Below are 12906 nucleotides of genomic sequence, written 5' to 3'. Positions count from 1 at the left end.
AGTTCTGTTTTCAAAATGTACTGTTATAAAAGACTATGGTATGAACTGCAGAAGTGTGTTAAGAACAGATAAAGTATCTACAAGGCATGACAAATTTCTTCTTGTAGTTAAAGGATTAGTACACTTTCACTAAAAGGTAACACATCCTCTGCTAGGCAAATATGTCTTGTGGAGACAAGACATTAAAAAAACCCCCAGAAAATCAAAAAACCTTAAAGACAAGAAAACCCCCATCAAAACCAGTGTTTAAAATCACTGTTTTTAAAACGGTAACAGTCAATGTCTGCAAAATCATGGTTTGATTATTCTATTCAGTCTGTATGAACCTGTATCACTACTACGATTCTCATAATGCTTTTGAGCTAATAAGAATCTATCTACAAGCACAGGCAAATACAATTTCTAAAGGTAAAGGGTTTTCAGCTGGTTTTGGTATCTCCTGCTATTAACTGCTATTGGAAAGAATTTAACATGGCTCCATCAATATACATCTCCAGTCTCTACACCTTATACTACTACTGCTCATGGCAGCAATTAAATTGGAACTTAACTAAAAATATATGTAGTATGGGAAAGGAGAGTAAAAATGGGGCTGATAAATTTGACATCCGTTAACAATACCTGGACTCAAGGAAGGTTCCTTCCAGGAATGACAACCCTGAAGGCAGAAGATGGGTTTTTCTAAAGACTGCTTCCTTTATATGAAAAGAACAGATCCTTCTCATAACTTCTTGGATGAAAAGCTGGACAGTGGATGAAAATCTGGACATGAGCTGCCAACACTTTCCTGGATTGCATCAAAAGCACTGTGGACAGCAGGATGAGGGAGGTGGTTCTGCCCCTCTGCTCTGCTCAGACCCCACCTGCACTGCTGTGTCCAGCTGGTGGGTCTCACCACAGGAATGACATGGCCCTGCTGGAGTGAGTCCAGAGAAGGGACCCAGAGATGGTCAGGGGGCTGAAGCAGCCCTTCTGTGAGCAAAGGCTGAGAGCATTGGGGTTGTATAGCCTGGAGAAGAGAAGGCTCCAGGGAGACCTTATAGCCCAGAGTCTAAAGGGGGTCTACCAGAGTACTGGAGAAGGACATTTTACATGGGCATGTCATGATGGGACAAAAGCGAATGGATTCAAACTTGAATAGAGTAGGTTCAGATTAGGTATGAGGAGGAAATATTTTTCCTATGAGGGTGGTGAGGCACAGGTTACCCAGGGAAGCTGTGGATGCCCCATCCCTGGAAGTGTTCAAGGCCAGGTTGGATGGGGCTTTGAGCAACCAGGTCTATGAAGGTGTCCCTGCTGATGGCAGTGAGGCTGGAAGTAGGTGAACTTTAAGGTCCCTTCCAACCTAAACCATTCCACAATTTGTACCATTTTATTTTTACTGATTGAGAGACTGAAACAGAACCATTCTTACAAGAAAACTGACTAAACATCCTGCACTGCAGACCAGTGAAAGGCTTGATAAGCCAAAAAAAGTATAAAAAAAATCCTCTCACTATGCAGTTTAGCAAATTAGGCAATTTTTGTTTTACAGAAATAAGTAAGAATTTTTATCTATTAAAAAAAAAAAAAAAGCCACAAACAAAATCCTTCTCATTTGTAGCACAGAAAAGTTTACCAGCATCCAGCCTTCATATGAAACATAATTAACAAGAATAATGAATTTCTATCTTACAGTGTGTCCAAGGGCTCCTCTGTTAAGAGAGGGACTTCATAACTTTTTTCATCTAAGCTTTTGAAATGCATCTGATACTTTCCCAGCACAAGTACAAACATAAGATTTTGTCCTCAATACTGACAGGATCAAAGCTAGCAACACAATAGTCTTATCTGGAGGAATATAAATTGAAATAATTTTTTCATAGGTAAGTAAATTTCTATTAAATTCTGCAATAAATGCATTTTTCAGCTTTTAAAGATAAGACAAATTATTTCATTTATTGTTGTATAGAATGTATTCTGTAGTAACATCCCTGTTTGCCATTAATACCTTTGAGCAATAAAGGTAGGGAATGAATGCTTAGACACCAAAAAAAAATTTCAGATCTTTATAGCCTCAATTTGTAGGGATGTACATCTCTAAATCAGAAACTCTTTTTAGAAATAATTTCACTTTATGAAAAATAATTTCTGTTTCTCTACAGCTAACTTCACAGTGGTAGTATGCAATTCATGACATTCCTAAGTGGTTATATAAACCCAAATTCACCCAATAATGAAGAACACTGTACAGCTAGAGGTAAAATATGCTCAAGAAATTGATTAACTCAGGATGGCTACTATACAAAAAAACTAAAAGACCCAGTACAGTCTGAAACTAATTTATGAACCAGGTAGATTTTACCATTTATGAATTCCTTTCAAATTCTAACCAAGTACAGACTGCAGTGACCATCTGCCTCATGAATGTGCTTCTTTGCAATCCACTTCAGCACCTTCTTTACAAGCATGAATATTTTACTACATGAAAAAGGAATAAAGCCAACAACAAAAAAAAAGTCTTTTACCAGTGATCTTGTTTAGGCGAGCTCTCTTTGCCTGAAATGAGTTGCCTAGATTACTTTTCCTCTTGTGTGATAACGTGTTCTCTGCCTGCACAAAGGCCATCTTTGGAACATCCACTACAGGAAATCCTACTTCTAAACACAAGAAAAAACTCATTAACTCACATTTCATAAGTGCATAACACCCAAAACACTTAAATATTTCAGAACACCCAAAATACTTAAATATTTCAGAACTGCTTATAGAATACTGTAGTAGAGAAGCTTTAAATGTTTATAAAAAAGGAAAATTACACATTCTGAAGTGCTAGAATTACATACTGAAACAATAAATGGAGATCATCTCAAAATTTGTAATTTTTACTTAATGAGAAAGAAGAATTAAAGATTTCAAATTAACAAATCTGATCAACTCAGATACAGTTTCAAACACCCCTGAATATGGATGTATAACGCATATTGGATTTTTCTTTTCTTTAAACAAGATCAGGGATTATCTCACACATACAAGAAGATGTAGGAATATCAACCAAACCATACATTAATAAAAAGCTATGTTCTGCTCATGATAAAGCTAGTCAGAAGTTTAGCACAAGCAGTAAATGCTGACTGAACTAGATTAAGCTGACAAAAATAGTTTCTGAACCGATTACCATTATATATCAGAAAGTTATCATAATAGCAAATGAGACATTTTCCTCTAGAAATATTTGTTATTTCTAACTAATATTCTAACCAATAATATTGGTTATTTCTAAACTGCAAAATTAGCAACAGGAGTTCAACACTACAGAAAAAACAATTTTGTATTTATAGAATGTGCTTTTACCAAATATGTCACTAGATGTAGGCTCCTCTTCCTTTTTTGGGACTTCCTGCATGATTGTAGAGGTTGAGGTTTCTTCCTTTTTTGAAGGGACTTTTAGCCATTTTCTGTCCTCTTTATCTTTATTGCTGTTTGCACTGGTTCTAGGTTTACTTCCTGCTTTGTTCTTGGCTGCTGCTGCAGCAGCAGCTTTTACCAAAGCTATCCAATCCTCCAAAAAGGAAAAAATGGTGAGTAAGTATTATAAAGTGCCTATGACTCAAACAGAAAATACTTGTAAACCCAGTGAACTTTATCTAGAAATGTTCAAATGAAATTCAATTTATTTTTATGGTTACTACTCAAAGGGTGGTAAAATTGACTTTCTCAAATTGTTCACATAGACTTGTATGCCACGCGAATAAAAAGGAAAAAAACCTTCCAAAAACCACTGTATATAGAATTCTGACTGCACACATTCCCTGTTGAACTACTTTTTGTGTCATCACTTTAGAAACCCAGGAGCTCCCAATCCCAGAAGACTGACATTTTTCTTACCCTTCTGGCTCTGAAACACACAATTCCATAGTTGTTGACCTTTTATGCAGAGCTACAATTGCCTCAAAGCAGCGTCCAACTGCATGGAATTCCTCCTGAACTAAATTGATAAAGGGATAACTCCCATCTCTTTACATGTTTGTTTCTAGTGCAATTACAGACTCTTTTATTCTTTTTCTATTACATAGCACAAGTTTCACCAACTAACTTCAATAAAGTATAATATGAGTGAATTTCACAATCTATATTTAGGGAATTAAGTGTCATTTGCATAATTGTTTATTTGTATCATACAGAAACAATTAATAGGTGAATAATACATCCCAATCCAATCTCCTTTTAACATTTAGACCAAGCCAAGCCACCCTGCACACCAATGGAGAAAACTTCTTCAGCTAAGCCAAGCTCTTTCCACTAGTAATGAGACTCCTGACTTATGTCTCCTGAATGTCAGGGATCAATCTGATTGCAAAAATCTAACTTGATCCTTTTGACCAAAGTATTTTTTTAAATTTTTTTACAACACCAAAGTACAGAATTCTTCTGTGAAGAAGTTACATTCAATTAAAAGGCAGCAGAAATGATCAACCAGTTAGAATTAAGCATCTGAGTGCTCTGAATTACAAGTACTACCACACACACAAAAATACGAAATAGACTATTTATATAGTTCCCCATGAGTGCTTTACAAATATTACTTTCCCACCTCCCCTATTGAATACAGACTATTTTATTCTGGAATATCTCCTTGTTATTATATCATCACACAAGATAACTAAAGTAGCTTGATTTTACAAATCTTGTTCCAATGCAACCTTTTCTCCATCCATTACATATTATAAATCTTTCAAGTTTCTGTTCTGCTGAGGGTTTCTTTGCCTTCTTTGGCATATAAGGAAACCATGACACAAATACAGTGTTAATTCTCCTTGCATTATACTTTTCCTTTTCCATAGTTCAACATTTTTAAACCACTGCTTTACATGGGTTATGCTTCTTCTTTACACCAACTTACAGACTTAGAAACAGCAACAGTTTTGATTCCTCTAAGATGATGTGTTCCATGTTCACACTGTCAGTGCAAGATGCAGACACTCACACTAGCCAGCAGCAAAGTTCAGAAGCACTTTGGCCATACTCACACAACAGGCAATTATTGAGGCCACTGGGTGACATGCCAGCATAAAGGAGCTGCCAGCTGCAGAGTCAGTCAAAAGCACACATACCTCTCCTTCGGCCAGCCACAACGAGCACACCTATTAGCTCCAGTCCATCCAGAGCCTTGCCCATCCAGCAGGACAAAAAAGGGATTGAGCTATATGAGGTGGTGAGGAATTAGGAGACCTGAGAATACGAGCCTTACACTGTACCCTGGCCAAGGGATGAAGAAGATCAGTAACATGGTTGGAGATTAGATCTTATGATAAAAGTGGGATGGGAAGTAGTGCAGCCTGCCTCAAAATAGCTTCTAAAGAACATCTTAATTTTCAGTCAAGCTAAGCATCCTGGAATCAAAAGCTTTCAGATGATATCAAGCTTCAAAAAATGATGCTGAACCAAGTATCCTGGTCCAAGTGCAGCTGGTGCAACATGGAAAGGGGTTTTGTGGTTTTCTTTGTATTTTATTTCACTGTTTGGATACTGTTCTTACAACATGGAGCTTACAGTAGCAAGACACATAATAATGAAGCAAACAAAGGTTGAACATTCAGAAGCCAGAGAATATATATATTCATTATGGTGACAGTTATACTCTTTTCCTACATTAACATGTAAATTTAAACTCAGTGAAGAGAACTTTTAGCAATTGGGATGGACAAGATTATATCAAGATACTCCTTCTAAAAGCAATTTTGTGATTCTGAATTTTCAGAAATTCTGTGGGTCCATTTCTGGTTTTGGCTCTGGAGTGAACATGCAGGCACTAAAGTGACACAGTTAACGCCTGCTTTTTAATCCTGAATTCCTGCTGAGTGACTGCTCAGCAGCACAGCTCCTGATACGTGAGAGTTATTTAGCATCAAAGATGCTAAGGTGACTATATTTCCTCTGTAGAGCACAAGAATTTCTCCTTCAAAAAGATACATTTTATGTCTTTGTCAGAATTTTTATAAAAAAATTCACAAAACAATTGAAGAAAAATAGTAGGATCTTAAAGCACAATAAATCTTGAAATCTGCCTCAGGCTAATAGTATTATATGTATTCTATCAACCATAATAGCAGGACAGTAAATAACATAGGTATCACAGAAACTAGCCACAAATTTTAATAGCAGGACAATTTCCCAGGTCATACAAAGTCAAGGGCAGAAATATGAACACATGAGAAATTAAAAAAGTAAAATCCTTCTACGAGAAGTTTTCCCAACTTTTCTTTCATTTCCTGACATTGTCTCTCTATTGGAAGTAGTTGTATAACTCTGAGCCAGTTACTCTGCACCGTCCAGTCTGATTTCCCACTCTCCTCAGTATCTCACTTCAGTGAGCACCTCATTTACATATGTAATATTAAAAATATATAAAATAAAATACACCTAAAATGTCTATTTCCTTCTTTTTCTTTCTTACTAAAATTCATCTTTCAAGTAAGCTGAGAAAATTGACAGGAGAATAGTAATGGCCCACAGCAGTTAGAAAACACAGCATTACTTTATGACTACTGAGGAAAACTGTCATTATGCTAATTAGATTCACTAAATCAAAACACAGGAAATTGCACGATAGAGAAATATATCAGCAGAAATTACTCAACAGCCTTACACATCAATTGGCTAAAAAACTTGCATTTTAAAATATTCCTTGTGTAACCATAATCCTGCAACAGTGGGAAGACAAAACTAGAATAATTTCCAAACTCCAGCCCTTGCGTCAATAGCAGAATTCACACATACATCGCTCTCCCTTCACCTGCCTACAACCACCACCTTTTTTGGCTTCTCCACAGTACTAAAGATTCAGCTGCTTTTTCCTCTTCTGTCACACCATAACTTCCAACTCCCACACGTTCATACATACACATACATAAAACATGAATCTATTGACTGGCTGATTCCATATCAAGCCTGGATTCCTTACCCTCACCTTTTAATTCTACACAGTCTGCCCCACCTACATCTTGGCTCACATTGTCTCCTGTCACATCTTCTTTTTTCCTCTGGCCCATTCGCAAATCCATGCTTTTTCCTCAGCTTCCTCCTCCTGTGTGCCAAGTCCCCTCCCTCTCCTTCAAATCCCTCCTCAAAACTCACTTCTTTTGGTTCGATTTCCGTCACTAATCTCAGCTCCGGCGCTATCTGCTCCCTCTCGCGCGCCTGATTACATCGAAGATAAAACAAAAAACATGAAACAGAAAAAGTAAGTTATCCAAATATTTCATATGTGCTCTCACAAGGGCAGTCTCAATTTGCCTTTTTTCCCTCTCTATACTATGTTAGTCTCAGATTTGTGTGATTTTGATTAATTTGTGCTTATCTGAACCACAACTGAGCCTCAAGACTCGTTGCACTGAGACACACATTTTCCACTCTTTTAAAATTTTGCCTTTCCACCCTCAAAACTGAGTCTTATTAAAACACACTTCTGCTGCAACTCAGAAATAGTATGAGTGCTATAGCATTTACAGTCTCTTCCTTCAAATCACAGAAAGCTCTGAAATCTAAATATTAACTGATCTCTACCTCTCCCCAAGGAATTTGAATTCTGCATGCCTAGCACACACCTTCCACAAAGATCTCAAAATTTGTTAAATTGATTAATGTGCTAGAACTTGAACTATCTTAAGCTTACACTCACCTCCAGAAATGTATTTTTAGTTTGAAAACACACAAAATACAAGTTATAAGTTTAAGTAAAGCATGAAGTGCTGCATCTGATAACTCTACCTAATTTTTCAAAACAGTTTAGTCTTGGCATTTTGTAAGCTTTACATAAATTTTAGTAAATATTTTCTTATAAAAAAATAATGCAAAAGAACAAAAACATCCATGGGAGTTTGAGGTTGAAACAAAGCTCAGTCTCAGATAACTGATTTTCTAACTTAGAAAAACAAACAATTTCCATGGCATTATGTGCAAAAGAAGCTGCAAGAAAAATTATATCTTTGCCTTTGAAAACTACAGACTTTCATGCTTATTTCTACTTTTGCAGGATTAAATGCTACAACTAGTATCAATCAGCATTACAGAAAGCACAGTTGGAGGTGTTCTTGTATCCAGACAACTTAAAAATTCTAAATCCATCTCAGAAAGTGTAAATTGGTGCCCCTAATTCTTTCTCAAGATTTCACTAAAACAGACTACATTCAACCCCCAAGATGCATAAGTGGCACCATAACTCTCAAGTACTGTGAAAAATTAGAAATAACAGATGAGCTGGACTGCCACCAAACAAGTCTGGACAACATAATGGTTGTGAAGTAATGGATTTATTTTTTTTTTTTTTAAGCTGAAATTGCCTGTGGCCTAAGAGTAGTAACTCAAGATTAGACACAACATTGCTCCCTAGAAAAGGCATAGGACAGAATCAGGGAGCTCTTTCCACTGTCACAAAAGGCTTATTTCTTTTCAGTCACAATCACATTACCCAAGTTTTGCTTTTTATGAAGTAAAAAGAAACACTCAAACTTCTAAACTTACTGTCATTCTGACAGCATTCCTTGAAGTACCACACATTGGCTCAACAGAGTTACTGTAAGACTGCAGCAAGAAGCCAGGGTTAGTGTGACTGTAGATTTCAGTTTAATCTCCTTCAGGAAACATATTTTAAATAATGCAGTGCTTCTGCACTATTTAAGGCCCAGTGTCCCTTGCACAGAGGATCAACCCTACCATACAGCTACCACTGCCCTGGAGGCCAGGATGTGGAGATGCTTTCAAGCCAATTCAATCATCCATCTGCCCTGGTCACAATATGGATGGCTACAATGGTAATCATGAAATATTTGAAGTCTGCAAAATTAAGAACATTCTGAAGAAAACTAAGAGCAAATAAAGACCAGTTTTCATGGATTTTGTCTCAAATAGTATTGTGGTGTAATTTCTTATTAAATATGAAAACACAGTTAGCATTCAAGATAAATGCAACGGCATTTGCACTGAAAACATGTAAGAGTTTTCAATGATGGTTCCCTTTCACATGTAAAGATAGGCCTAGTGACTAAATCATGACCTCTGCATCAATATCTCCCTCAACTTCTATTTGGCATCTCTTCTTTAATAGCAACTAGACATTTATAAGAGGCAAGAAATACTTATCTGATTGCCCTAAAGTGCTGATACAGGGGGAAAAAAACCCAAAGCCATGTTTATAAGAACACATGATCAAAAAGCTCTTATAGTAGCAAACAAAACACATGGGCAGAGGGCGGGGAATCAATAAAAAAAAATTAGCAGCATAGACTACTGATGAGCTAAAAAAACTGTTTTCCTGAAAGGACACCAGAGGGAAAAGTAATTGGATGCCTCCGGTTTTGTAAACTCTGTAAGACAAGGCTCTGTGAACAGATTAGTTGGCAATGGAGCGCCCAGCAGCCAGACATTTCAGTGAGGCAAGGCCACTTGAGCAGCACACTCTGAGGCATCACCCATAAACTGGTGAAGCAAGGCAGTGCAGGGCCTAGAATAAAGACTAATTTAAATCTAGTTGTGCTACTGACACTTCCACTGTCTCAAGATATTAAGGAAGAAAAAACAACAACCAACCAAAACTATGAAAACTCAAAACACCTACATGAAACCTAAAAAAGCAATTGCTGTGAGTATTCTTACCTGCCCTTTTGCATCCTCTGGCATAGATTTGATATGCATCCTTTTAAGACATCGAATGACACCATCATAGAATTGCACTGTGAATGTTCCTAGAAATGATTGACGGAATCACTATGAGTAGTTAAGAAACAAGGAAACAAACACACCTTGTTACTACGAAAGCTTTATGTTTCACATGTTACTTTGTATGACAAGAGTAACCAGGTGTTACCACTAGTCTGGATGGAGAGAGGAACTAAAAACCACAAATGAGGATGTCAATGATACCCTGCTTTAATACTGTTACTCTTTGTCCAGCTGGACAACTTCAAGTATGTTTAAGGTACTGAGACATTTCTGCTCACAATTCATTGAAATAGTTATGTAATATTTAAGATGCCACACTAAGAAAACAGTTCAACTTACATCCAAATCCTCATTTACTCTAAATTACAGTAAAAATATCATTTTCCTATGTTCATTAGGAATACCACCACTGTGAAGTATTTATGTGTTCCTTTACTTTCCTATTTCCATTGTTTTTCTTCAATAAAGAGAACTAAAACAATTACAAAAATTTAAATATAACATTAAGTCAAATCAACAATAACACAAGATAGTCCTAAGACCGTGCTCAGGAGCTTCTGATCATTGAAACAGTAAAAACATTTAAAAAAGCATTGTCTTTTAGGAGAAATTTCAGTTTTCAAATTCGATACAGATAGAAGACAAACATTTTACTATATTTGATATATAAAACCATTTTCACTTAATATTGGAGCAGAAGGGGAAAACTTTATAGCAACATCACTTTTTAAAGCAGACTAAATCTAGAGCAAAGCATTTTAAAGCAGACCTTACCAATCGACCATCGCAATACATACCCTCTTTATTAATTGCTTCAATCTTTGCAGGGTAATATCGACAGTCTGTCCAACGAGCTAAGACTTCTTCTCCAGGTTTAAAATCCTATTTTAAACAAATTTAGTGATTAATATTTAAATAATTTGGATTTTTTTCTCCTAAGCATTATGTGCTAGAAAGAGTTGGAGACAAAATAAATGCGTCACTTACAACAAACTCTTCATCATCCTTCAGCCCCTCTTTCCTTAGCGCCGGTCGCTCCAAAGGTCGCAACCTGTTGCTGTCCCAGTAAATCCACTCGTCGTAGCGATGGCTCCAGCGCTCAAAATGCACCAACATCTTCCCCTCTTCATAATCTATCTTCTCAATTCGAGATGGATACCTGCAGTGTTCAATACAAACTGCTAAGTCTCAAAGGTTTGTTTCTTGGTTTAGGTACAATAATGCCTACATGACCTCCCAGAAAGTTGTATTAACACTTTCTACTGAAAACTCTCCAAGTCTGAAAAAGGCTAAGTAACTGAATTGATTGGACATTTAGTTCAAGAATCTATACACAACAGTGAAAATTGGAATCAGGCAGAACTCAGTTAGTTCTGCCCTCAACAGAACTATTGAAACAGGCTGAAAAGTGCATAGAATCTCCAAAAAAAAAAAAAAAAAGTTAATTACATCACTAATTATTTTTACTAGCATTTATATCAGGGCTGCCCTAAAGTTAACAATGTGTGTATGGAAAAGAAAAGACCACAAGAAAAGGACAGCCATCTTTAACTTTCACAACCTGCTTTTCAAACCAAGTACGACTCTGGACCAACAGTAAGTAAAAGAGCAGAGCTTGAGCAACCAATTTCCAATCCTACTGCAAATTCTTTAGCTAAAAATGCAATGACACACATAGTGAACCTGTCAACATCATTGATTTTGAATATAATCTCTCCAAAATACTGATTGTGCTCCTAAAGGAGTCTCTAACACTATGTTCTGACCAAAATATAAGTTATCAGGAAGTATGAGATTTCCTTATTTCTTAGTAACTGGACCTGCACATTAAAACAAAAGATGTCAATTTCAATTTGCTCCTTCCTTTCTCCTATCCTATTTCTTCAACTACAAAGATGTATACAGCTTCCCAACATTTAAATACCTCAGGAGCTGCTGATTAAGAAAATCTCTCTGATTTTCTAGGTTAGTACTGCAGCCACATTTCACCCTCACATTAGAATTCAGAGACAGTCCAAAGTCTTGTTGCATTTCTCTCACCTATATATTTCAGAAACGCTAAATATTTTTATACTCATTCTTTAAGACCCCAGCTTTTTCTTGCTGAACTTCAAAAAAACCCCCCACAAAGTCTTAGTCTAAAACTGAAGATTCTCATTTGCCACTTCACGAATAAAATCTTTTTCAAGACACTTTTTCAAGTCTTTCAACTTCCCCCTCTAGACTGACAACAACAATCTTACATGAATGGTGAAGTTGATGAAGTGCTGCATTAAAACAGAATGTAAAACTCATGGGCCAAATCTGTATCCCAGCAGCAACATTCTAGTTTAACTTTGAACAAAGCTTCAAAAAATAAGTCAGCCATGAGATGGTTTTCTAAGTCTTGCCTCTGGATTATACGTTTTTTAAGTCCATATGCTGCTAGACTTCGAAATTTTATTATAAAATTTTGAATTTTTTTCATCTTCCAGAGTGTTCCAGTCTCAACTAAGCACTTGATACTAAGCCTCAGAATAAGCAGGAAGAGGAGCAAAGCAGAGGAAAAAGTAAAGTTACTGTTACTACAACAAATGTGTGAGAAACAATGTAACCTAAAGGAGTTCTAAGTAGAAGGATGACACTGATGGTATTTAACAGAGGGAAAGAAGGAAAACCACCAGAAAAGTAGGAGAGAAAGTTCATTTTGCAGCAATCAGAAATGAGAGCTTGTGCTGCAGCAGTGAAATGGGAGCCAAGAACGATGGTGCCCTTTCCCAGTACAGTCAGAAATTTTAGGTTTATCTCATGTCAGCCACCAGAGATGTAAAATGATGGTTGTTTTACAAAATTCGGGGTCAACCAGAAAAAGAAATCTCCTTTTCCTACAAATCTCCAGTGCAAACCCTCTGTTCCCATTATGTCCCATCCCCATAGCAATTCCCTTGTTAGGGCCAGGAGTTTTCTCTGGTCAGCAGCAGTCAAGACCCCACTCCAAGCACTGTGTGAGAAGACAACAGAAGGGATAAACTGGGAAAATACAGCACTGACCTGGAAAGAGCAAACCATGTAAGAGGGGAAAGTAAAATGCAGAGCACAGTTTAGAGACAAACATTTTGAAATGAAGCTCATAAAGATGATTCAGCAAGCCAAGAATTAATATATATACAAAATCAAAAGACAAAAAGTTAGCATCAGTTAATAGAAGAAGACATGCAAAATATTAAT

At 36.6% G+C, this 12906-nt stretch overlaps 1 protein-coding gene across 7 annotated transcripts in view; it reads right to left on the bottom strand.

The window, feature by feature from the left end:
• The window catches only part of PHF20L1 (PHD finger protein 20 like 1), a 57817-nt gene that overhangs the window by 38438 nt on the left and 6473 nt on the right, over positions 1 to 12906 (bottom strand). For 3 of the 7 annotated variants that reach the window (XM_066336277.1, XM_066336267.1, XM_066336307.1), the window contains 6 exons: positions 10687 to 10858; positions 10497 to 10581; positions 9634 to 9722; positions 7117 to 7179; positions 3334 to 3541; positions 2508 to 2639 (listed from right to left, as the gene is read on the bottom strand). In XM_066336277.1, the coding sequence (XP_066192374.1) occupies positions 2508 to 2639; positions 3334 to 3541; positions 7117 to 7179; positions 9634 to 9722; positions 10497 to 10581; positions 10687 to 10858 (749 nt within the window). The remainder of the gene's footprint in view (positions 1 to 2507; positions 2640 to 3333; positions 3542 to 7116; positions 7180 to 9633; positions 9723 to 10496; positions 10582 to 10686; positions 10859 to 12906) is intronic. The other 4 variants (XM_066336297.1, XM_066336316.1, XM_066336325.1 and 1 more) reach the window with 2 other exon arrangements.

Source organism: Sylvia atricapilla, chromosome 1 (assembly GCF_009819655.1).
Source record: "Sylvia atricapilla isolate bSylAtr1 chromosome 1, bSylAtr1.pri, whole genome shotgun sequence".
NCBI classification, from domain to species: Eukaryota; Metazoa; Chordata; class Aves; order Passeriformes; family Sylviidae; genus Sylvia; species Sylvia atricapilla.
The sequence above is the reverse complement of the archived record's forward strand: the minus strand, read 5'-3'. Positions and strand labels throughout refer to the sequence as shown.